This window comes from Alexandromys fortis, unplaced genomic scaffold, assembly GCF_014885135.2.
Source record: "Alexandromys fortis isolate MF-2015 unplaced genomic scaffold, M_Fortis_MF-2015_v1.1 scaffold_12, whole genome shotgun sequence".
Taxonomy (NCBI): domain Eukaryota; kingdom Metazoa; phylum Chordata; class Mammalia; order Rodentia; family Cricetidae; genus Alexandromys; species Alexandromys fortis.
In genome coordinates, this window is record NW_026067937.1 from 17,501,161 (window position 1) to 17,526,730 (window position 25,570).

Below are 25,570 nucleotides of genomic sequence, written 5' to 3' on the forward strand. Positions count from 1 at the left end.
AGGGAGAGAGGGAGGGAGAGAGGGAGAGAGGGAGAGAGGGAGAGAGGGAGGGAGAGATGAAAGTCCTATGCCCACTAGGAACAAGTCTCAATTCTGAATAATTAAAACAAAACAAAAATAGACATTTACATATCTCTCTCTTAAAAGCCTTCCCTCAGAGTTGCTGAGCAGTCTCTCCAGGGAACAGGAGGAAGGAGAAGCTCAGAAAGCAAGCTGCTGGATGCTGCATCTCTGTGTGTGATTTTTGGTTGCATAATTAAAATTTTAACTGCTCAGATTATATTAAGGATTCACCACTACATTTTTACAAGGTTCATTAGCCTAATTATACACTTAATTCAAACAAACTCAGTTGCACATGTTAACATTTTAATTCTAAGTATAAATTATAACCAATGATAAAACTGAAAATAAGTAACAAATGTTTAACTGACATTTAAATTGGCTGAGTTAGTGTGGGTTTTGCTTTGATAATCTCCACTCCCGCAACTGTCATCCAGCTCTATGAGGACGATCACAGTTGATCTCGGTAAATGCTGACACGGCACAAACACGACAGTGAAGGCAGGGGATGAATGGGTTTCCTGGCAAGAAAGACCTTGTCGGCTCCCCAGGGGTTACAAGTGGGAATTAGCAACTGTGCATGACTTAGAACCATGGTCGTGGCCACAGAAGGGCAGTTCAAACATGATAGGGATTTCAGTTAAAACAACAATCCTGGTAAAGAGGAGATCATGTTCAACAGACAAGTAGAAAATGATTTTATGTAACACAATACCCTATACAAAGAATGTTTATAATAAAAAAAGGTTTTAATTAATACAGAATTCTTGTAAAGAATCTGGGAGAGGGCTTGCCAGCATCTGTGAGGCCCTAGGCAGGATGCCCGGCGCAACCACAAAGTGCAGGAACTGGACAAAAAGGCAGATAAACATGGGGAGTTTCTTTAAATCAAAGCAGAAATTAGGCATTATTCTACTGCATTGACAAAAAAACACAATTTTTCTAAAACTATAAAAAGGATGGAGCCAGGTTCAACCCAGGTACCTGGAAGAGCTCCTGACAATGGCTGGCCCCTTGCAGGCCATGTACCACACTCTGCCTCAAGAGGGCTCAGATTCCCTGGAGCTGGAGTTACAGGACAGCTGTCATGGATGCTGGGAACAGAAAGCTGGGCTCGACTCCTGTGGCATCTTATTTATGCAAGTGTATACATATATGGACATGCTACGACATGGTTGTGGGGGGTCAGAGAAGAACACTGTGGAGTCAGTTCCACATGTTGATGGGAGACCCAGCAATGGAACACAGGCTTCAGGTTAGCAGCAGGCAGCTTTCCTTGCTGAGCCGAGCTTTTGGCTCCTGGCTATAATTTATTGACGAATGTTTTCACACCACTGTAAACAGCTGCTTCCATGGTGTGTGCAAATCTTTGATGTCCACACCTCATGTAGGAGTGGGACTGATAGATTCTGTCTTAACAGATCACTTCAAGACTTTATATCTTAAATAAATATAATAATAATACCCAACAAATCTCCTTAAATAAAACTGACAAGCATCTAATTACAAGTTGCATAAGAAAAGGGAGTATAAAAGAAAATACTTAGTAATAAAAGAAGGGAGAGCCTTGGAAGCAGACTGTGCTATGCTACGGCATGTGTTAGGCACACTTGTGTCTACTGGCAAAGATTTAGAACCTGTACTGCAGACGTAGACTTTGGAGTCAGGCAGAACCTTTTCAGTATCATTTTCGGCGGTACTACGATGCCAATGACTGACGATCTCCCAACCAACTGGGCACACTTGTGTGAGCATCCTCCGTTGGAATGTGCTCCAGGAATCACTACCTTTCCAGAATAACATCTCTAGGACAGAGCGCTTATTTCCTTCAAAGAATGGGTCAGGCATCGAGTGCTTTTCAGGGGCTTGCACAGCAGCCAACATTCAATAGACTCAAGGCTTTTGAAGCCCTGCAGCATGCAGAGGATATCTTTTAAAATACATGCTTCTCAAGTCCATCAAAGTAAATACACATTCTAACAATTTTATGCCTCTGGCCCCCAGTTTGGTAAATGATTTTACATCTTGTTTTGTACTGACCCAAGGTTATACTATAATCATATTTCTGTATCATTGGAAAGCCTCAGAAAATTTGTCAAATAATACCACAGTCAGGATATGTCATTACCATTTTATTTTATTTTTAATTTTGACTGGCCTTGAACTTAAGATCCTCCTCCTGCTGCCAGTACAGTTAGCCTGCAATTTTATTTCAAACTAATAGCTCTGGATAGTTCTCAGAAGTGTAAATTACCCTAATTCCGCCAAACAATGTCATAATTATTTGTTATGAGTGTCTTGAAAGTATTTGCGGTTGTGACATAAAGTTGCTTGTCATGTGAGAGGAAAGTGAAATAACAGATGGAAAGATAAAGTGTTTCAAAGAAATGAAGCCGGATGAGGAGTTCTGAGTGGAATTACCTCACCATCTTTGTGAAACGTCTACAAAGAGACATAAGCAACACAGCATCCTAGAGAAGACAATGCTGTGGACTTTCCTGTTGCCTGACACCCAAGGCAGAGCAGGGAAATGAGCCATCCTCAATGCTGCCAATGAAGGCACAAAGTTCAACTTACTAGAGAAAATAGCCTACCAAAGAGTAGCCCTGGCAAGGTCAGAAATGAAGCTGCCACAGCCAAGCGGTTGTAAAGCTCTCTCCTACCCTACTCCCCAAGTTTAAATCCCTATCTTCCCTCACTACATGTGACATCTGAAGCAGTCCACGAATGTCCCTTCTCTATGCATAATTCTCATCCTGAATTAGATTGTGATATTCTAAACAAGAAAGCAAAGATTACATGTACTTATCGTTTCTATTAAAAAAAATCAATATTCTGGGGAACTTATTCAATTAGGTATGGCTCTGAATTCAAGATGGCCCAAGACTGAAGAAATTTTCGTGCTAACTGTCCGTGGAGATTTCAGTGTGCACACCTATACTGCTGTGTTCCCACTAAAGAGCATGTGGTTCCATCATGACTTCTTCCGCATATATTCCTTTCTGCTGTGCTGCTTTGCTCAATCTGCCTGGGATTCCAGCTCTCTTTACGACTTGCCATTACATTTGAAACCATCCTCCACCACCAGCCTTTTTCAGTATCAAAACTCAGATACTGCTCTTCAACCAGCTCACAGATCATCTACCAGGCAGCTACAGCAAGCGTTATCATATAACTATAATTTATGCAAAATTAAAATGTATGATTTCCTAGCTATTGCTCCACCTATACTGCAAGTCCCTAGAGGGAAAAAAAATGGTGTACTGTTGTTTACTTTGTTTTCTGATGTCCACTTTCCTTACCAATGAAAAGTTTATCTCAGGGTTTATGAGGGTGAAATACAGTGTTCTGTTGATCTTTGTTTTCTGGCACCCAGCATCCTCATCACAAGGTGGGGCCTTTCAGGATTTCTGGCAGGACAAAAAGGACCATGCCCAAGTATTTCTGAAGGCTCTAGCCTCCTGGAGATGGGACAGAGTCTAAGCAAAAATGTCGATCTCGGTCAATGTCCACTCAACTCCAGAGAGCTAGAAGCATCAGATTCATGCAGACTACTGCAGACCCAGGGCCCGGGCTAGTTTTTTTTTTTTTTTTTTTTTTTTTTGGGCCAACTTAACACAATCTGGAGTCATCAGAGAAGAAAGAGCCTCAATTAAGAAAATATCTCCATAAGATCCAGCTGCAAGTCATTTTCTCAATTAGTGATCAATACAGTAGGGCCCAGCCTCCTGTATTGTGGACAGTCCCATCCCTGGGCTGGTGGTCCTGCAATACATATATATAAAAGCAGGCTGAGCAAGCCATGAGCAGCAAGCCAGTAAGCAGCACCCTGGCCTCTGCATCAGCTCCTGCCTTCAAGTTCCTGTCCTGATTTTCTTTGTTGATGAACAGCAACGTGGAAGGGTAAACTAAATAAGTCTTTTTCTCACCAACTTTTTGTTTGGTCGTGGAGTTTCACTGCAGCAACAGAAACCCTATGACACCTAGCACGCACGTTGAGTGACAACCAAGTTCTTCTGTTCTGTTGCCACGGGAGACTGGTGATGATAGGAAAGGGTTTATGAAGTGTCTGCTTTTCGTAGATCAAAGACTTTGTTCTTTATACAGGAAAGCTGTGTATGATTTTCCTCATGAAGAGTCAAATTACAATGAATTAAAAAGGACCCAGCTCCAGAGCTGCTGGTTCTAAAGGAGAATTTGTTTGTTTACTTGGATGGGTTTTGTGCATCCAAACTCAACACCATGGTAACCACCAACTGTGGTAGGCTTTGCAATATTTTTCTGAATTCACCCTACTGGCAGGTTTATTTCTGTTTCCTCCTTTTGCTTTAGGCTTGTCATCTGTTTATTTTATCCTAATGTCTTTTCACAGTGAGGTAGGAAATGTGTGATACAAGAGAGAAAGTAACATGTCTGCAATAAAAACACTGGTTCAAAGTTGGCACATACACAATAATCTTACTTGTGATAAATCCCAGCTCACAGGAAGGTTCAGATACATCAGCACCGGGAAGCTATGACCCGTGTATTTCAACTTAAGGTTTCTTTTGAAAAAATTCTAAACATCTTTAAAAGAAAACAAAGCCAAGATACCTTTGAAAAATATTTAAGTGAAAGCTGCTCGAAGATATTTTAATGTTTTTCCAGAGTTAAGAGAAAAAAATAAAAGAGAAAGAAAATCATGGAAGGAATAAAACTCCAAAACTGAAGGTGAATTTATATACATCAAAATCCTGGACTCATGGTGCTTCAACAGAGTTTTCATAAATTCACTTTCCAACTTCAAGTAAATCCACAAACTATATTTTAACCAAAGGAACAACATAAATCTGGACTTGCAGTCACCATATTTAATACGGAAAGCTGTACAATCACTCAAAGACTTAAGACTAGAACAGCCCAGGTTTGGCTATGTGCAAATTCATACTCCGCCTTCCAGAACACGCTGGACAGTAGTTTTAACACATGTGGCTGGTGCCCTGTCACTGATCTGGGACCTCACTGTTCCACATGCAGAGCCTCAGGCTCTAGCCTTGACTCACAATGTGACGCTGGTTCTCAGCTGTGGCTTTGTGTTCTTAGTCATCTGTCTACACTGACAAGTGAGGTTTCCTTGCCTGCGTTCCAGGTTCTCTATTGCTGGTCTAGGTTTTGGTCACTGAGGGAGGCTCCCAGTCCCTTAGTTCTCCAACATGAGTATAAGGCTACTTGCCAATTCCCCTCCTCCCAAACACCTTAAGTATTTCCTAAAAGAATAAAGTAAAAACACTACAAGGACTAAGGCATAAACATGCTTCACCGGGTAAGTAAGTACAAAGTGAACAAAGGAAGGGAAGTCACATATGCACAGAGCTAAACCCAGGGATGGAGAAGGAACACCCCACCTGGCCAAGGCATCTGCCCAACAAGCAAGTCTTAATACCAAAATTAACCAACATTATTGGAATATAATAAAATGTCCAAAACAATTTTATTGCACAGTTGCAGGGGAGAACCAAGAAAACTCATTTGACATTTGTAAACTTTAAGGAATCATATTCTCTGCAGTAATGAGGTTGAAAATAACAGCATAACATTTGGTGCTGTGAGCATTTGAAGATTCAAGTTGGCTTGCCCAACTTTCTAAGGAATTTTTCAAAAAACCACCAGTATCTTACCCAATTGCAGAAGTGAGCTAACAAATATAAACTTAAAACATATTCCTACCTAAGATATCCAGGTAATTTTTTAATTGCACAATTTCTTTTCCCCAGATAATTGCTGTAGCTTCCCCAGGGTTTGTAAATCCGGGCAGAGTTGTTAGCTCGTGACAGAGTCCAGGAAGTCATAGTACGCACTAATGGTATGTTAAGGTAATCTGAACATGTGTGTCCTTCCTGTGCACAGAACCTTCCATGGCTAGGCTATGTGTACTCTGTAGGTAGGTATGTATAAAGGAAGCAGCAGCTGACCCCATGTAAACTTTCTGTTACACATGCGCAAAGTCAACACAGAGAACAGCGGACATTATGATCAATGAAAAACCTGCAAGATACATTACCTGCCGCCTCGCGCACTGAACGGCACTACATGGATCCCCAGAGGCCCTCCATCGTTGGGGACTTGTACGAGCTTTACCATATCACTGTGAGACAATGGATGAATGAGGGAGCATGAACATGGACCATCAACAAAACCAAAACAGAAACAAAACAAAAGCCGCCAAAACACAGACACACACAACAGAAGAGAACCAAATGAAAACCCCACCAGGCGATAGGCATCCAAGTACACACTCAGGAGCGCAGGCATGATGAAGGAGGCAGCACTGAAGTCTGGAGACAGCTGAGTTACAGAGGACACAGAAGGGGTACTCTTGGACCATGCTCTTCTGAGCAATATGACTTCGTGATCACTCAGCACCCAAATGTCTAACTTGAGAAGTCTAAGGTTAGCTAAATACAGGCATTGTGGACACACAGCTCAAGAGAAGTTACAAAGTGTTCCAATGCATGTCAATTTATCCATTCTCCCGATAACCCAATAAGATCAAAGTTTTTGCTCCTAGAGGCTCACCAACCAGAGGAGATTGCTAACGCCTTCATGGCTCACTCTGATGATCCATCCCTATTCCTAAGCTACAGAGAACTTCGAGGGGGTCTATGGAGCGTATCCCTCAAATGTACCCAATAAAACCAAATACTCTTCCTGTTTGCTGCTGATCCTTAAAATTATGAAATGTATTCCAGGAACTAACACAGAGGTGCCTCTGAACAACTAAGGGTGGTGTGATGGCCAGGAACTGATAATATTAAAGTCACTTCTGTGAATCTTGATTATCAGTGTTGCCTTGAGATTAATGGAAATTATAGTAGACAAAGGGTAAATTTTTAAACTACTTAAGAGATGTTGCTTTCTGGGCAGAATTTTCAACATGCACACACAATTTCAGAGATCTGTATGTATACCGATCAATATTTGGAAATAGGATTTCAATTAAATAACTATTTTAAGCAATGTGGAAAATCACAAGTGACCACCATTAGGTTTGACAAAGATCATAGTGTAGTTTTTATATCATATGAAATGCCTGATTTTCTGACATATTTCTTATATAAGTAGGTGGTGATAACATGTGTGCTATGACTGCCCCACTTACACTGAGACTAAACGCAATTAGTGAACGGGACAGTCCACAAAGCAAAACAGAACCACGTACATAGGTTTTAATTGTACAGACTAATTAAAAGCCAAGCGTGGTGATTTATGCCTATAATCACAGAATCCAGGAAGCTGAGGCACGAGGACTGTTATAAATTTGAGACCAAATTAGGCCATCCAGTGAGATCTTTCTCTAAACAAACATATTTGTCCACACAACTAAAATGTTTACTTAAGTAACATTATGTATGCGTCATTTTTCATTCCTGTTTTATTTTTAAAAAATCCTGTTTTGAAACTGCTGTTACTATTTGAACGCTGGCACTTCTTCAATGAAGAAATGCACAATTTGAATAGCTTTATTTTATTCTACATTCCATTTAAAAAATGGTGGTGTGCCAATCACCTCTTAAACTGAAGTGTCACAAATGCTGCCCACTTAGCTGTACACCCATCCTAGCTGAGCCTGCTTGACCCCCACTGTGCACGCTTATAGCAGCCTCCCTTAGAAGCCAAGACATGGCTGATTATTTATAAACAGTGTTGTCTTCAAAAGAATAGAGCAGTAGACTGTTCTCCCAGCTCCTGTCTACCAGGGGGGAGTACTGAGAGCAGCCACCACTGCGAACATGGTAATGACCAACACAGCTCTCAACCTGTGAGGCAGGAATAGCCTAAAGTCATGCCCTGCATGCCTGTGCTATGGCATTCATCATCCCATCAAGTATCTTCAAAGACCCTGTTTCTTTGACTAAAATGTGCACGCATGTGAGTATGGGGGGGGGGGAACCAATGAACACTTTATCCAACTAGTATTTAGAATAAGATTAATATGGTTATCTTTTAACTTAGCAAACTTGAACGAATGATGAACATACAGACAGATGAAGCAATCTGAAAACAGTTACAGTTTACAGAGCTGTTAACATGACAGACATTTTCCACCAAAAACTCTGTTAATCTAATTTGATAGTTTTCGTCAAGGCATGAAACCCAGGGCAGGTACACATGAACCTCCATACCAAGAAAGATGTTGTTGGGAAAAATGAAGCAAGGCAGGCATGGCTTTGACGGAAGCACAAACATTCTGCACGCCATATGCTTCTGCATCACTTAACTGCGGACACAACGCTCCACATACACAGTACAGACTGAGGAGAAATCCCAGGAACTTACTCGAGAGAAAAGTTGGGCATATTCTCTAAGCCAGTATCAGCGTGTCCAACCGGCTCCACTCGACTGCTGTCCTCTTCTGTGCCTTCTTCATCCTAGAGGCAATGTGACAAGAAAAGCGTGCAGGGTTATGACAGAAACTGGACAACACGATGACCCTGTTAAGAGGTCTTGTGTCTAGGGAGGGGCCCTTGGTTAGTAAGATAGGAATGTCTTCCTCAGTAAGCAAGGGTCTCAAGAGTCAGCATGTTCTGGGAGACACTCCCAGGATAGGACAGAAAACTGAACTGCAATTGAGGCAAAATTGTTTCTCTTTATTTGTACACCATTTCTCGAATGTATGGTTTAGTAGTAATAAAATGCTGCAGTGATGTGGTATATTCAGAAGTGAACATCTTTATGTTGAACATTACAGCCTAAAATACCTCAAAGGCCAGAAGAGGGGGTTCTAATAAACCATGACCACCTACCAAAGACTTCCCCCTCTTTACCGACCCACTCAGCTTGTCAAAGCGAGAATGTAGTAGGGGAAATTCCAAGCCTAAAGTCCTTGCTCCAGGGAGGTTTCCCAAAGAGCCACGCTAAGCAACTGAGGCCCTCATGTCTTTCACAGGATCAATGTCTTGGCTACAAAAACTCTTATCTATTTCGGCGAACACAAGACCCAAGATAAGAGAAAGCAAACACACTCCTGTGTACAGCCCTTGTACTTGCACACTGCCTTGGAAAATGCACTACTATGTCACAGATACTACTGAGGATGTTGGTATTCCAGAAGATTTATTTATTGCATAAATAAATGAAATATAACCTATCCAAGAGCATACCTTAGTTTATCATCTTGCCTAATGTCTTTTCATTAAGGAGTTCACTAATCAATCCTTACTTGGCTCTTCTAGACCACTTGAATAATGATGAATATGCCTGATTGTTATCATGTTCATAACTAAATCAACGTATTTCCAAAAGACTCATTTTCCAAATACAATGGTTCAGAGGGTCAAGTGTATTTCAACTTGAACTATCTGGCAACAAGAACAGACTCTGTAAAATCTGTCCAATCAAAGCAAAATTACCCCTCAGCAATCTCTAGAGTTGTCTAGTTATTAAGAATATCTTAATTAATCTACATTTATGATTATAAAATAATTTAGATATATATATAAAACTTTATTTTATTATTCCTTTATTTCTATTTATTTTTTATAGCTTGTTTCACAAGAAATTTACTAAATCATTTATTCTGGGAAAGGCAGCCCACAAGAAAAGAACATTTTATCTTATTTGAGACAGGATCTCATAGTTCAGGCTGATCTCAAACTTGCTTTGTACCTAAGGATGACATTAAATTCTATTCCCTTTCCTCCTCCTTCCATATGATGGGATAGGCACATGACCATGCCTGGCAAATTTCTTATTTTTTCTCACATTTAAGTTATGGTGTGTGTGTGTGTGTGTGTGAGAGAGAGAGAGAGAGAGAGAGAGAGAGAGAGAGAGAGAGAGAGAGAGAGAGAGAAGCGAGAAGAGAGGGGGGGGGAGAGACCAGTTAACAAAATGGTAACAGGACAAATGACACAGAGCACTGAGAAAGGCAGATCACTTCAGCCCTTCCTGTCCTCTCCTGAGAAGGCAGGGTTCTAGCTGTGGCACACGACCTGGAAGGGGCAGACATGCCCACGCATCCTGCATGCCCTATGCTGAGGAGCTGGGTTCTTGAAGATTGATGCTCCGGTGCTTCGAGAGGCTCTAATACGCACTTCTTAGCCATCTATCTCTCTTAAGCACTGGCACATAATACATCTCAAAGGTTAACAGCATCTTGAACCTGCCTAAGAACAGCACTTTGAATGTAAACACGCACGCCCTAAATGATGCTTCTCCGTTGGGAGTTGGGGGTGGAGAGATGGCAGGATCGTTTATAAGCCAGATGTAAGGCAAGAAAAAAAAAAGATTGTACAGGTTAAAGACATTTTGTTTTAAGATATATAAATAATTTAAGTCCCACCGAAATGTCACGCATCCCCTGCCGAAATTATGTGGCACCAGGAACACAGCCACATAAATGATGCCCTGAATACAGAGACACACCAGGAAGAGGCAATTTGCAGACTATTTCCCGGGAGTGGGTACCCCAGGCTCTCAAGCATGGAAAAGACTCTAGAGATCTGGGTACGGTGGTCAGTTTGCGCCACAATAGTTCCTTTCATGAGACCGCACGCAGTTGCCGAGGGAACCACGGATTAGCATCTCTAACTTTTTTGCATGGGTCAGCATTAGTTCCTACACCGTTTATTTTGTCTTTTAAAAGCTTGTACACAAGAGTTACTGCCAGCAAAACTAAATACTGCATCCCACTGTAACCATAATAAAAATAAGCCCTGCTATCATGCAATCAGTATTTAAGGATGGTGGTATTAATTTAGGCTAGATGCCAGTAAGGAATGACCAGGTCGGGCACAGAGCAGTCTCCAGCCCTCTTTGTTATTTTCAGAATGCAGAGGTTAAAAGCTCAGGCTGAGGGGTTAAAGCATCTGAGGGTGATGCTGAGGGAGGTCTGGTGACTACTTTCTTTGTCTCTGTGCCTTCTGCAAAACGGGGGTGAGAAAGACATGCTGCTTTCTGGAATGGAGGAGACTAAGACAGCCCGTGCCCCGGTGAAGCAAGGCACTGGAACACTGTGTCTGCAAAACTTGGCAACTTACATGTGTCATCAAAAGCAAGTACTGGGGATGGCGGGATGGTGAAGTACATGCACAGCTTGTTCAGCGGATCTGAGTTTGGCTCTCAGCACACACATATCATGGCTAGACAATCATATATAATTCCAACTACGAAATTATATCTGAAACCTCTGGCCATGTTGGGCGCATAGACTCATGTACACTCCAATACAGGCAAATATATAAAATAACAAAAATAAATCTTAAAAAAAAACCCAAAATCCAAGAATTTGACAAAGGAAATACACCTTGACAAATATTTTAAGGTGATTATATACCAATAGAACACACTTAAAATTGTATTTATGTATGAGTGTGTGCTCCCATGAGTTTGTGTGTACCATATGTGTGGAGGAGTCCGTAGAGGCCAGAAGAAGGCATTTGTTGTTCCGGAATTAAAGATACAGGTGGTTGTGAGCATCCATAAGGATGCTGGGAACTGAACCCAGGTACCCTGCACGGGGAGCAAGTGCTTTTAACACTTGCTTGAGCAATCGTTCCAGTCCCTAATATAATGTATCTTATACAGTAATGGCAAACTTGCCTACTCTCCTTCTAGATTCTGCATGCCTTGCAAAATAGCTTAATATAAACATACTGCCCATTCAATTACATGAAAATTCCACACTTGGGAAACTTGTATAACACCTGATGTTTATTATGCTTTGCTGAACACACAGGATTTTCATTGTGAAATGCCTCTGGGATGACAAAAATCAAACATATATATATATGCACACATACAACACCTGGTGGGAGAAGAAAACACTGTGGATTACCAGATAAGGAAATAGCCAGAAAGCAAATGCCAACAACTGTGATGACATCATGAATATATGTAGTTATGACATGCCACATCTTAGCAAACTGTGGCTTCTGTGATCTTAGCTCCTCCAGAGCTTGTGGGTGAGCCTGTAATACCTTTACGGACTCTGCCAGATGATGCATGGCTAGGGGAAGACAGACCAAAACCAATCACAACACCAAGGCCAGTTTGCTCCTTCCGCACAGAGTTCCCATCCAGTTTTCACAAGACAGCAAGCAGAGGGGGCCCTGGCAAGCAGAGAACCAAGGACAAAAGGAAAGATTGCTGCGGCTGCAGAATGAGACACTGTGTTTATGATCAGCACTCTGTACTGTGCAAATATCCTATAAACAAATCCGTACAGAGAGGAGGACCCCAGGAACCCATCAGAACCAAAGTGTCCTTAGGTCACATACTACCCGTACAGGTTGGTTTGTGTGTCAACTTGACACGAGCTAGAGTCATCAAAGACGAAAGGGCCTCAGTTGAAGAAATGCCTCCCTGAGACCCAGCTGCAAGGCACTATTCTCAACTGGTGATCAATGTGGGTGGTACCATCCTTGGGCTGGTGGTCCTGGGTTCTATAAGAAAGCAGGCTGAGCAAGCCATGGGAAGCAAGCCAGTAAGCAGCACCTTCCATGGTCTCAGCATCAGTTCCTGCCTCCAGGTTCCTGCCCTGACTTCCTCCAGTGATGAACAGCAATGTGGAAGTGTAAGTCAAAGAAACACTTTCCTCCCCAACTTTGCTGTTTGGTCATGGTGTTTCTCCACATCAGTAGACACTTAACTGAGACAAGAGCATTACAGAGAACATACTAATAAAAGCGTGAGAGTCAAGTGAGCATGTGTAAAGAGTACATTTTCAGACATGCACAGTCTTCTTTAGGACTGCACCCTAGCAAAATCCAGAAACTCAAACAAAGCAAAGAACTCCTTTGGAGTCTCAGATGGAGGTAAAGGAGCAGCTCGTGTTCACCCTGGAGCAGAAGGCTGACGATATCTGGAAAGCAGTCTCAAGGAAAGAGAAATGGTAACCCGCCATAAACAGGGCTGGAAAGATGGCTCAGTGGTTAAGAGCACCGGCTGCTCTTCCGGTTCAATTTCCAACAACCACATGGTGGCTCACAACCATCTATAAGGGAATCTGCTGTTCTCTTCTGCAATGCAGAGTACTTATACATAAAAATAAATACTTTAAAATAAAAAATAACTTGGGCAAAACCCAGAGTTGCAATCTCTATACTTTATCTCCTTTCTTTATAGTTATGAAAATAACTCATTCAGCATTCTGAATACTTCCTCTGGAATTCTGCCAGGTTCTAGAATCTTTATTCATATAAATAAACCTTTGTTTGTTTATTTGTTTAGGTTGTATTTAACCGGCCTGTCTTTGAACAGGAAAAACAGTGAGCGTTTGATACACACAGCAGAGTGAGATGTCTGAGGTCAGTTCATCCAGAACGGAAAGCACTCTGAAGCTCCCTTGCCCAGCTTCTTGTGAAACATCGGTGTTCTGACGCTCTTGTTAAGCTAGCAACATGGAGGGTAACCTTGGGGTTAGTGCCGCAGAGCACGGCTACACCCTTCACCTTTGGGTGAGAAGCACTCAAGCGAGCCATGCAGTAAGAAAAACTAAGGCTGTCTAGGTAAATATCATCTAAATGTGAAGAGTTTTAAAAACCGGTTCCAGCTGCCCTCTATTTGAGCACTAAATAGCTTTTGATCTTCTTAGAAGAAAATGTCTGAAGCCCCAAAAGTTAGGTGGATACCACTGCAAGATAAAGGAGAGTAATTAGAAAAGTTAGGACTTGAATCCTGCCTTCATCCATTTCTGTGTATGGAAAAAGTAGATTGTTAGAAGATAGGGAAACAACAGCACTCTGTCTACTTCACAGTGCTACCCACATCCAAACAGACTCAATCACCACCTGTCTTTGTACACACAGTATTCCAAGCAACTAGATGTTTTGAAAATAAAAGACCACAATGGTAAAAAGTAACTTATCATTTAAAAAAAATCCACTTCACTAAACACTAAAATTTTATTTCTCTCTGCACATTTCCTACCTGCCTATCACTAACTTTTATGCTTAAATGTAAAGAGGAAATTAGTGAGCCTGAGGTTACCACTCAAATTTACAACATGTTCTCTCAAATACTCTTATGACTCTTAACAGAATCAAAAATTTTTAATAATTATGCTACAAAAAATGTCTATTAAGTGTTCCTTCTCACACTTTTGGCAGTAATTGAATAATTTGCCCAACTCAATGAAAGACATATTACTTAATAAACTACAGCATCCGAGAGAAAATATTTTATTGGATGTAGACACAATGAATGAAGCTATACTTTTTATCACATTTGATAGATAACTTCAGAGGGACATGACTGTCAAGTCCTCTGAGAACTGTGACAACTATTCCATAAGGTGTTTGTGTAAGGGGCTTCTATAAGGAAGTATGCAGCTCCCTGACAAACTGGCCAGTTCCCAGGGGAACCAGAGAAAATGTCTGTGACCAGACTTCACAACAGAGTGATAAGATCATGTCACCCTTCCAAAGAGACAAAAGAAGGAAGTAGGTGATACAAAGTGACCCCATGGCCACTGCTTTCTACAAAAGAGTTTTAGAAGGTAGGAAAGACCAAATCACAACAGCATGAAACTAGGCAGTTGCTGGGGGCTGCCACACCAAGATTCCCAAAGGAGAGGCAGAAGGATGGCGGGTTTGCAGCCAGACTGAGCAACAACCACCCTGACTGGGGGACAGGGCAGCAGAAATTATTTCATCTTGGTAGGCCATATGCACCTAAAACTCCCTTCACTTTGCTTAGATTTTCCAACTTAGTGGAATATATTTTAAAGGTCTATCATAATAGTTTTCTGAATGTCATTAGCATCTACCATAATGCCTTACTTATTAATTTTATTATCTGGGGGAGGGAGTGCTCCCTCTCCCTCTCTCTCTAAAGATTTTTCAGTACACAAAATGAGACAGAACAACAACAACAAAAATCTAATTCAAAAGCCCTCTCCACAGACAGGACAAAGTTGTAAGATCCTGTAAAAATGAAACTATGTACTGGAACAAGGTGAGCAGTGGCCTACAGTTAACTGTCAATAGCTGACTAGAATAAGACCCACTGGCTTTCCGATGAACACTAATGACAAGTACAATTACTTGGGGATAGCTGGGAACTGTGCATTTTGTAATATGACTAACAATATCTTCTGTTGGCCTTGAGTGCCAATTTATTGGTGGAGGCTGTTTGTTTTGTTTCTGGCTGCTCAGCCCCAAAATAATTACACAGAAACTGTATTAATTAAAACACTGCTTGGACCATTAGCTCTAGCTTCTTATTGGCTAACTCTTATATCTTAATTTAACCCATTTCTATTAATCTGTGTATCGCCATGAGGGTGTTTCTTACCGGCTAAAGTTTCGGCATGTCTGACTTTGGCAGCGGCTCCATGGTCTCTCCCCAACTCTGCCCTTCTCCTCCCATGCTATAGGCCAAGCCAGGTCTTTATTCATTAACCAATAAAAGCAACACACAGACAGAAGGACCTCCCACACCTTCTTCTATCAACAGCACCTAATTTTCATTAAGGTGGCACACACCTGTAATCCTAGCACTTGGACGGCAGAGGTAGAAGGACCCCAGTGAATTCCAGGCAGCCTGGATTATGGAGTGAGAACCGTTTTTTAAATAAATAAATAAAACTTTTATGACGTGGGATTCCCCTCTATATGCTATGAATATGTTTTCTTGTCAGTGGTTAATAAAGAAGCTGCTTTGTTCTATAGCAAGGAAGAATACAGCCAGGTGGGAAATCTAAACAGAGATATAGAAAGTAGGCAGTGTCAAGGAGACACCATGTAGCTGGCAAAGGAGACAGATGATGGAGCGTAGATGGTAGGACACAGTCTCATGGCGATGTACAATGAATAGAAATGGGTTAATTTAAGATGTAAGAGTTAGCTAGGAGAATGCCTGAGTCATTGGTCAAACAGTGCTGTAATTAATATAGTTTCTGTGTGATTATTCGGGTCTGGGTGGCCAGGAAATGAACGAGCCGTCTCTGTTTACAGAAACATACATAAATAGTAAAGAAATCTATATAAAAAATACTATAAAGGTTTTGTTGGAGGGAGCAAGATACACACGGCAAACACCCTATTTACTCAGAGTGTGGATTGCATTCCAAAATGTCAAATTTTCCTTCCTTTAAAGTTCTTTTATCTCCACCACACAGCAAATTTGAAGCTGACCCAGAATATATCACACCATGTCTCAAATAAATAAATAACCTTTAAAAGTAGAAATTTTACAGACTGAGGTTAAAGCAACAAAAAGAAAACAAAATGAAATAGAGGGCTGGGGAGATGGCCCAGCGGGTAAAGACAGGCTGCCAGGCTGAGTTTGCGCCCATAACCCACATGGTGATGGAGAGAGACTCCTCCACAATATCTTCTGATGTTCACAAGTGTGTCCACACACATACACACTACATAATAAAAATAAAAATCAATAAAATATTTAAATTGGTAACAAAGAATCTTAAGGAAAATATTTACACTAATAAGGGTGTCTCCTGAAAACAAAATCTTCAAAATTTAAAAACACATTTTAATCACAGTGCCAAAGTTACACACACACCTTGCACATACACATACTAATACACACACACACACACAATCTACATGTACAAACATACAACAAAAACCTTAAAAGGACCACAGATAACATGTACTGCGTCCTTGGCAGCCCTCATTAATGCTGTCATTCTCGACCCCCATATCCTCCTCAGCACAGCCCTCCACAGTAGCTAGGAAAACCAGTTCACTGTGTCTTTACAGAGCAGGACTGGCTGCAGACCACATACATGGCAAGCCAGTGGTCATCTGGGCGGAGTGTATTCTGGATGGCTGAGCTGTTTCTGACATTTTTCTGCACACTCTATATGAAACTGTACGGTGGTAGACGTGAACAACACACCTGGGTGGGAAATCCTGCCTCTGCCATGCCCTATTTACTTCCAAATTTCTGTTTTCTTTTCCAGCCTCCCAAATGTCACCCTCAGTGATACGATACCCTGGGCCTTGCCATGCACACTAAAGACAGCACACATCTTTAGCCCTAAATCCTCCTTCTTAATCTGACCACAAGAAACAAAGCTTTAACAATCCCACCGTGATCTGACAGTGATGAAATTGTGGAAATCACCACATGGGAAAGAGAGAGTGCCCATTCTCTCAGCCTTGGAGGAGAGCTACAGACACCACGGATGTTGGTTAATCCTCACAGTGATGAGCAAGTCTTATCTGAGGTTGGAAAACTGCATTTAAGTTCTTCAGTTTCACCAGGCTTTTCCATCATTTCCTACTTGTGGATGTGACCCAGCGTCATCAAGGCGTAAATATGACCCATGGAGAAGGGCTAGTGTCAGGAGGAAGACTTGTGAGAAAAATAAAATTTATGATGGAAAAATTAAGTTCTGAACATATAATATTTATTTTTATATAAAGTGAGAATTTCTATTAACTTGTCTTTGAGGGCTTTCACTTTAAGAAAGCAGTCAATAATGACCAGAAGGAGTAGTTCAGGAAGTGTTCTGGAGCATCGTGGCAGGACTGCAAGGGACTTTTCCTATATCTTGTAGCACATGTATCCCCATAATTGAAGGATTTGCTGTTACAATACACAATAGTTACACAAGTCTCTTTCCACACATAGACATGACTGCCCTGTAATTTCTCAGGAGGGCAACTTTGTTAAGAATCAAGACTCAGAAAGTAAGCAGGGCACGGGAGGACAGTTCCTGGCACTGTCTTAATGACCAGGAGACACAGGTTGACTGGGAAAGGGCATTGGTGGAATGAATGCTATTATCAGAGATTAGTACAAGAGAGGGAGAGGTGGTGATGGGAGCTATTGCTGTGCCAGCACCCAACATACTACCTGTTTCTTCTTTCCTTCTTCCTCCTCCTCCTCCTTCCTCTTCCTCCTTTTCCTTCATAAGTCCAGGCTCAAGAGTTTACAGTGACCAACACTTACAAGTGGCTGGAGATTGTTCATGTGATATTTTGACAAAGAATGTGGCTGCTTTTGGCTCTAGTCCCAAGAACTTGCCTGAGGCTGAATTAAAAAGTAACAGACTAGGAATTTCTTTTGTGGTGGAGATTTTAAGACAGTCAAATATTGACTCTGCCATGTGGTTATTAATCACTTTCGTGCTGGTCTACGATGCAGAACAAAATACACATTTTACAGTCTGAAGAGAAAAAGAGCACCAGGCAATTTAACAGCCAAGCCTGGAGAGGAAGGAGAAGAGGAGACTAAAGTCTGACCTGCAGTGGAATACAGGCAAGGCTGCCCTCGGGGCCTTCCCAGTTGCTCTCGGCTTCCTGCTTGTGCCCTAGATGTGAGCTTTCAGCTTGCTGTTACAGTGGCATGCCTGGCTGCCTCAAACTTTTCTGCATGTTGGTGATAGCCTCTTATCCCAGTGACCCATAAGCCCAATAACACCCTTCCTTTTAAAAGGAGCTTCAGCCAAGATGTTTTATCGCAGCAATAAAAAAGAACTAAGACAGGTCCTCATCAAATAAATTAGACAACCGAACAAACTATAAATGAAAAGAATGGAACACGAATGGAGGGCAGTAAGAAGCGACGGGCTAAGGGAGATGCAAACCCAACAGTTATCTCCTGACAGCAAGCATGCTCTGGTCATTACTCATTATGAAGGCGCCGTTAGGAAACACTAAGAGACACATTTCCTTCCAGAAGTCCTACTTTTCATTATTTTAAGTTTTTAGTCATCCAACAAAGAGTCATACTCAGGTCCTAGACCAAAATCCTCCTGCAAACATACACTCGGACATACACTCAGACATGCACGGAGTTACCACTCTCCGGTACAGTGTGATAATTTCACAAGTGAATGGCACCCACTGATTTACACTAAAAACTAGTAAAGAGATGAAGGAGATGGAAATGAAACTGAAGCGAGCCTCTCCTCTCAATGTTCTAGTTGAATTAAATGTAACAAAGGCGAGGAGTGAGAGTTCCCAGAGAGCTACACTATCTCTAATCAAACAGGAACTATGTTGCTTGTCGCCAGAATGTAGCAATGATTGAATTGAAGGCTTCACTTTAAAGTGTGATTTCAAAAACTTAATATTAGCAAGCTTCCATGGTTACGTGGTTCGTAATTCCCAGAATATGATACAAATGTCAAGCTAACTACAATAAACTATTAAGTCTGCCATGCTTGCCGTGGCTGGTCCATATGGTGGATATGCATGCACTCGGCGTGCGAGAAGGCTTGTGCCTCACTCACTCATTTATAAAGAGAGTAACGGCATTGCTTCGTTGAGCTTGTATGAGGTTAAAGGGAGCAATTAACATGAGGTTCTGAGAACATTGCCTTGTAACTATTAGATGCTAAGTAAGCTAAAACTGCCTTCTCGATACATGCGGATGAAAAATGAACTTGTAACACGTGAATGCCCTCCAACCTCTGTGGAACACACTGGAGTAACAGCAGCTAACCCACATGAAGCTGTCCGAGAAGGAGACATACTGGTACAATGCCATTTTTATTACCATGAAAAGACTAGCTTCTCTTTCCCAATATATATTGCCATTCAAATCTAGTGTTTGAAATCATATACTTCTTTGTGGTTTGCAGGTTAACAATAAAGTATGTTTTCTATAATAAAAATTTTATTAGCACCTTTATAAAACTTTTAAGATAATTTTATAACTTTGGTAATTTCTAACTTATTATAATAGGCAATCATCAATCAACAAGTCATTTGCTGAAGGACGGATTTCTCCTGTATACTGATGACGAATAAGCCTAGGACCTGGACATACTTGACAAAAGCGCTCCTGCTGAGCTAAACTTCAGGCTAGTCACAAGACATTATATTTACAGTAATTAAAGGATTATTCATCAATAAAAACATTTAAATATTTAAGACTTGGCAGGAAGGGTGGCTGTGGCTTTTGAGACATCATGGCATGGGACAGAACAGGAAGTAAGGATGCTCACCCCAGAGTGGCCATGAGTGTTGGGAGCAGTGAATTTCTTGTAATCCCCTGATCTGAGTGCCTACAGCTGCTCTGAGCACGAGACCTTCAGGGGTTTCTGATGGCAGGAGAGTGGTTTCTGGTGAGTTTTAGCTGGGGCGTGGCTATCTCTATATAATCTGTCCCTGAACACAATAAAGGGGGCATTCTTGGGGAATTCAGGATGACCCGTGTCGCTGTCTCTCTATCTGTGTGTGTCTGTGTATTTTAACCTCCAGCCTCCTTGCCCGAAGCTCGCAAACTGGTGCCAGCACACAGAGCGCAGACACGGGCGTGCAGTGTGCGGCACATGAGGAAAACAGAGGGTGGGCTGGGCACTATTATCCACATCATAGAAATGTAGTCAATACTTCCTTCTCCCCGCTCCCCTCCTAACTCCCACACCAACAGCACCAGGGACCAAGCCTGTGAAACACGGGCCTTCGGGAATACTCCAGGTAAGAATTACAGCGTCCTTTCTAGTTATTCAGTGACAGGTCACTCCTAGAAGGGTCAAGTCCACCGGTGTCTACCGGCTTCATAGCAAACCACACTGCTCCACACTCATCTTCCGGCCTCCTGCATGTTTGTAAACCCTGAGAACAGAGGTTTGGATTGTCTGGGTCAACACTTGTTTTATAGGTTACCCATTCAGCTAGCCAAATGTCTCCTTAATGAATTATATAAAGATGTTTCTGGGTAAGATATCAGCATTTAAATGATTAAGCTGAGGAAAAGAAGACTTTCCCTAGCATGGTTGGAACCAATAGAGTCAAAAAGCTGAGTAAGAGGGAACGTGTTTTGCTCATTCTGGGAAATGAGATGCACTGGTCTCTTCTGGACTGGACTGTTTAGGTTCTTGAACTTGTAGTCATGGGAGGCAATTTAAACAAATAGGCGAGGGTCAGGGGTGGGCTCCAATTCCATGGATGTCTGGGGAATCTGCGAACTCTATAACCACGCCAGGCAATTGCTTAAAAGAAGCTTTCCTCTTGGGGTGCACAGCTCCACTGTACGGTGTGTGTTCAGCAACTTAGCATGAGAAACCCCAGGCTCCACCACCAGACAGGCAGGGAGGGAGCGCTGTGGAAGGTGCTGGGGTATTTCCCCAAGACTACAAAACCACGCATGTGAAAGGATCATAATTCCCTCTACAGATTCATCTCTTTATCTCATTTATATTGAATTTACATTTTTTATGAGTCTTAGTGAATTTGTGGTATTACCTCTTTAGGTGTAATAAAGACTGCACCAATTTATGATATTTTCATTCCATATAAAATGAAAGTGTTGGTATTAAAGGGTCACACTTTTTAAAACAATTGAGCTGCGGCTGCATTTCAGCAATTAGGCACTACCCTAAGCCTGCTCTTAGTCTTGAGCTCCATCCCTGGCAGCAAAAAAGAAAAACATAAAATAAAGGCAAAAATAACTTCATGCCTGTATTTAATAATGTCTTCCGCCTCTAGCTAAGACCTACAGTTGGCCCCCTGACACCTTTCCTCAGCTGAAGCTCCCATAGTGCCTGCTCCAGAGGAAGGATTTCCAAACTAAGAACTGGGGTCTGGGTGTCAACACTGCTCAAGAGGACACATCCAGAAGGTCCAATTCGCCACAATCATCTATCCCTAAAATTTCTTACATCAGAAAAGTCTTGAGGCTGGGAAATCACTTTATTATTTCATAGCCATCTCATTTGCTTTTGATTACACAATTGGTCCAATTATGTTGTTGCTTTCGGTTTCCTAGGGCTATCCCTGGGGGTATAATTAAGTCCAAAATTACGATCCCTACCTGGACCAAACATCTTTAGCTCATATCATATATAATTTTTTCTTATTGGTATATCCCAGAAGAGAGGTCTTCATAAAAGAACCTCGCTGCAATTTTTAATAGAAAATGATTAAATAAAATATACTGGACAATTAAGAAACACAAAATCCAGCAGATATCATTTAGAAGCTTTGACATAAGTATTTAGTTAGGTCACAAGCAATGACGAGAACTGCTTTACTCTGGGTGTGGATTTCTGATCGTTTGCCAGATTAACAGACTAGGTGAGCTGGGCTGAGAGCAACAGGAACAGATGTCCTGTGGTGCTTGACAAGGGGAAAACACTTAGAATACAAGATGATATGATTATTTTTTGAAGGGGGAGCAGGATATGGATGCCCGTCCTAGCATGGACACATGCAGCCATGTCCCGGATACAAGGAGGAAGCCCAGGGTAACTAACTAATTGTACCCCAAAAGAAGGTCAGCTTCTTCCCCAGCTGCACAGCTTCCTGTGTAGTCAGCCCCCGCTCTGTTAAGGGTCTGAGCTGCCTTGTTTTCAGTAATTTGAGAAATCTCTACAATATCCAATACTCTTTGCCTTCCGACCTCAGAACCTTACCCTTTTTTCCCTGGTAGTCCTTGGAAGCAGATGCACTAGCGGCTCCCAGCAAGCTGAGCATCCTCGGATATTTCTGCTCCTCTCTGGGAATCTGTAATTTTGGCTCTATTTCCTATCATTTGAAAAAAGTGCTTCTTTATAGGAAAGAATCTGAGAGGTGGACAGAGGTTTATGACTACAATTAAAAAAAAATAACTGATTTGGCCATTTCTTTCCTAATATGTATTTAGGCCAATGTTTCTATACGCTATCTTCTAGACTTAAAATTGAAAATCCAGAGACACAGAGTCAAATCCACTTTCAGAAAAGCCTTCAATTCATTTAGCAGACTAACATCAATCTCACCCAGCGATGGACCCTGTAACCTACATTGGAACCTGACTGCAGGATGTATTGGTGCAGTAGTGACACAGATGTTAGGGTGGAAACCAACCACGTCTTGTTAGGCTTGAAAGCCAACTCCATGAGAGAATCCATGCTGAATGTTATTAATTAGGTCAACAACCTGAGAGTAGACAGGTTGGTCATGGGCCCTAGAGGAAAACCTACGACTGTTATTTTGATAAAGGAACACAGCAATAAAACAACTCCTAGTGACATGTTGCTATGCTTATATATCACTACATTACTCCACCCTCACCAAAGAAACTTTTCTTTAGTGTTAGAAAGGAATTAATACCAAAAACCATGGGTGGACAATGTGCAGAGAGACTTCAGATCACTCAACTCTCAATGGGGTATCATCATCAAACCTCACCCCTGAAGACCCAGAGATCTACTCAGAAAAGGAGGTTGAAAAATTATAAAAGCCAGGGATGGTGGTCTGGCAAGCCCAAGGCTGGATGAACACATAACCAAAGAGAACCAGCATGTGGGAGAAAGAGCTTGCCCTCGAGATTCTGGAAGCCCCACGAGGGCCCAGCCAGGGGTGAAAACAGAAAATTCAGTACATTAGAATGTACCTGGTCGTCTGTAACAGAAGTCTGGCTGTCACTGGCAACAACACGGTGGACCTAGAGAACAGGATAAAATGGGCCACACAAAGACGGGAATGTCATCTCTCAGCAACTGCACACGCTAAGAATGTAAAGAAACTATACAGGGATGGGGAAGCCACAGGAGTCAAAAGGAAGAAGAGATCAGACTTTTTGTATAACACAGCCAAAGTCAATGACAAATTATGCAAAGAAAATAAATGTAAAGGTTTTCAGGACAAAGGAGAAGAAAAGCAATACACATCAACTCAGCTGTATGTATATTCTCAACCAACGTTATGAACATACTTATAAAATAGTAATCTGTTCATTTAACAAGTTAGAAAGAAATGACAATTCTTTTAAGATTACTGAAAATAATTCTAAATAGAGCACCAAGATTCACAAAGGCACAAAGAAAGCAGAACTGAATTCTGGGTTGGGGGAGACCACACATGCCATGGTTTTACCATTATCAAAATGGGCTTTATTAGAACTTGACTTTTAAGATGGCAATTTAAATTACATACCAATTTACTCCACTTTTCCAGACCACCTTAAAAACCACAGTGGTGTTTTTCGATTCACAGAACACATTCAAAGTTCTAATATTCTAATATTAACAATCTGTTAAATTTATACTCCTAAGGGAACTGAACCAGGAAGCTGTGGTCCAGTTTTTGCCTTCTTTCTCACAGCAAGTTCCCGAGTGGTATTACGACAGCAGTACAGATGACCCAAGAGCGAAGACTAGTCCTTGGGTTCCCTGAATATAGGTCTATGCTTGCAAGAGTTTCCTTGAATTAAATTGTGGCTCACAGATTAATGTTCTACCTAGCCACAGATTAAAAAAAAAAAAAAAGCTACAGGGGAAGATGCAGATTGACAAGCATCTATCAGTCACCACACAGGGCAAAAAAACACAGTGGAGTTACCATCTCTACCACATTTTGTAGCAAACAAACATCCAGAGTTTCTTAGCCTGAACAGACTGCAGTGTTAGGGTCCCTCAGGATAAAAATCAAGACCAATGTGATTTCCTATAGGCACAATAATCTGTTGGAAGAAACAGACAAGATGGATTCTAGTAACACGAAACCACTTAGGTCAGGAGAAAACAGCAGGGGCTTTGAAAGAGTCCAGAAGGAACTAATCAAATATAAAACATGATGAAATTTGACCTATTATTGTGAGTAATCAATGTTCTAAATTTAAAATTTGAACGAACAAGCCCTATCGAGTGAACATTGGGGCAACCATTTATCTACCATTAAGAACAAAACAAATCACCACCCTCTATTTCTTAGCGGTCAGTCCAAGTTTCAGAATCCCTGAGATCCCCCCCCCCCCCCAGCCCTCCAGAACCGGAAGCATCACCTCCAGACCCACTGGAATTGCTGGGAGCCATTTTCAGTTTCTCCTTGGAAACTCCCAGATGCTTTATGGCAAGGACCTTCACCCACTAGGACCAGCTACTGCTTCTCTTTACACATGTGCACCAGGCCTGCACTGGGGCATGGCTTCTCATCTGCCTTGATTGCTCGCTCTTCGCCCTGTTTTTTGTCTGTTCTCAAATTCCCTTTCAACACACTCACTGGTGAAAGGAATACTCACTTAACACCAAGTGGATTCAGTCCTGTCTTTCACCAACCTGTCTCCTGACGTCAAATATCTACACTTCACAGTCTAAACGCTACCCACCCCGCAGCCCCTAATCATCCCAGAACCTCGTGGCACACTAGAATATTTACAACAAAAGTTCTGCCTATTCTAATGCTTGTCTGCCTTGACTCGGTCCCTTCTGGGTCATCTCTCTCCAGGGTAGCCAGGTGAAACTGAGTATCACTTGCTTATCCCAGGGTTTGGCAACTCTCTCCGACTATAAAACCCTCCATCAAAGGAATAAGGGTTCCAGCCCTCTGATACTCACGTGAGGAGTCTGAGACCAAACAGAATGGTTTTCTTGGTATTATTCACCCATATCAGAGAGAAAGGAATATTTAATTGAATGAAAACAAAATAGCAAACTGAGTATATTTACTTAGAATATTTTCATCTGGTCTGGGAATTGAATGCAGCAGGTTGAGTGCTGAGGACAGGGTGGGCCTCTGGATGCCTCTCTTCCAGGGCAGGCAGGTTTATATTTATTTGTATACTTGCACAACCTCTAGTTGTGGCTGCCTATCTGCCATCCAGGCTCATCCTTCATTTGAAGTTCTTA

General features: G+C 41.7%; 1 protein-coding gene across 17 annotated transcripts in view; it reads right to left on the minus strand.

Annotated features, from left to right (window-relative positions):
* The window catches only part of Pard3 (par-3 family cell polarity regulator), a 482,565-nt gene that overhangs the window by 213,873 nt on the left and 243,122 nt on the right, over positions 1-25,570 (minus strand). For all 17 annotated transcript variants that reach the window (XM_050147184.1, XM_050147175.1, XM_050147180.1 and 14 more), the window contains 2 exons: positions 8,380-8,471; positions 6,104-6,187 (listed from right to left, as the gene is read on the minus strand). In XM_050147184.1, the coding sequence (XP_050003141.1) occupies positions 6,104-6,187; positions 8,380-8,471 (176 nt within the window). The remainder of the gene's footprint in view (positions 1-6,103; positions 6,188-8,379; positions 8,472-25,570) is intronic.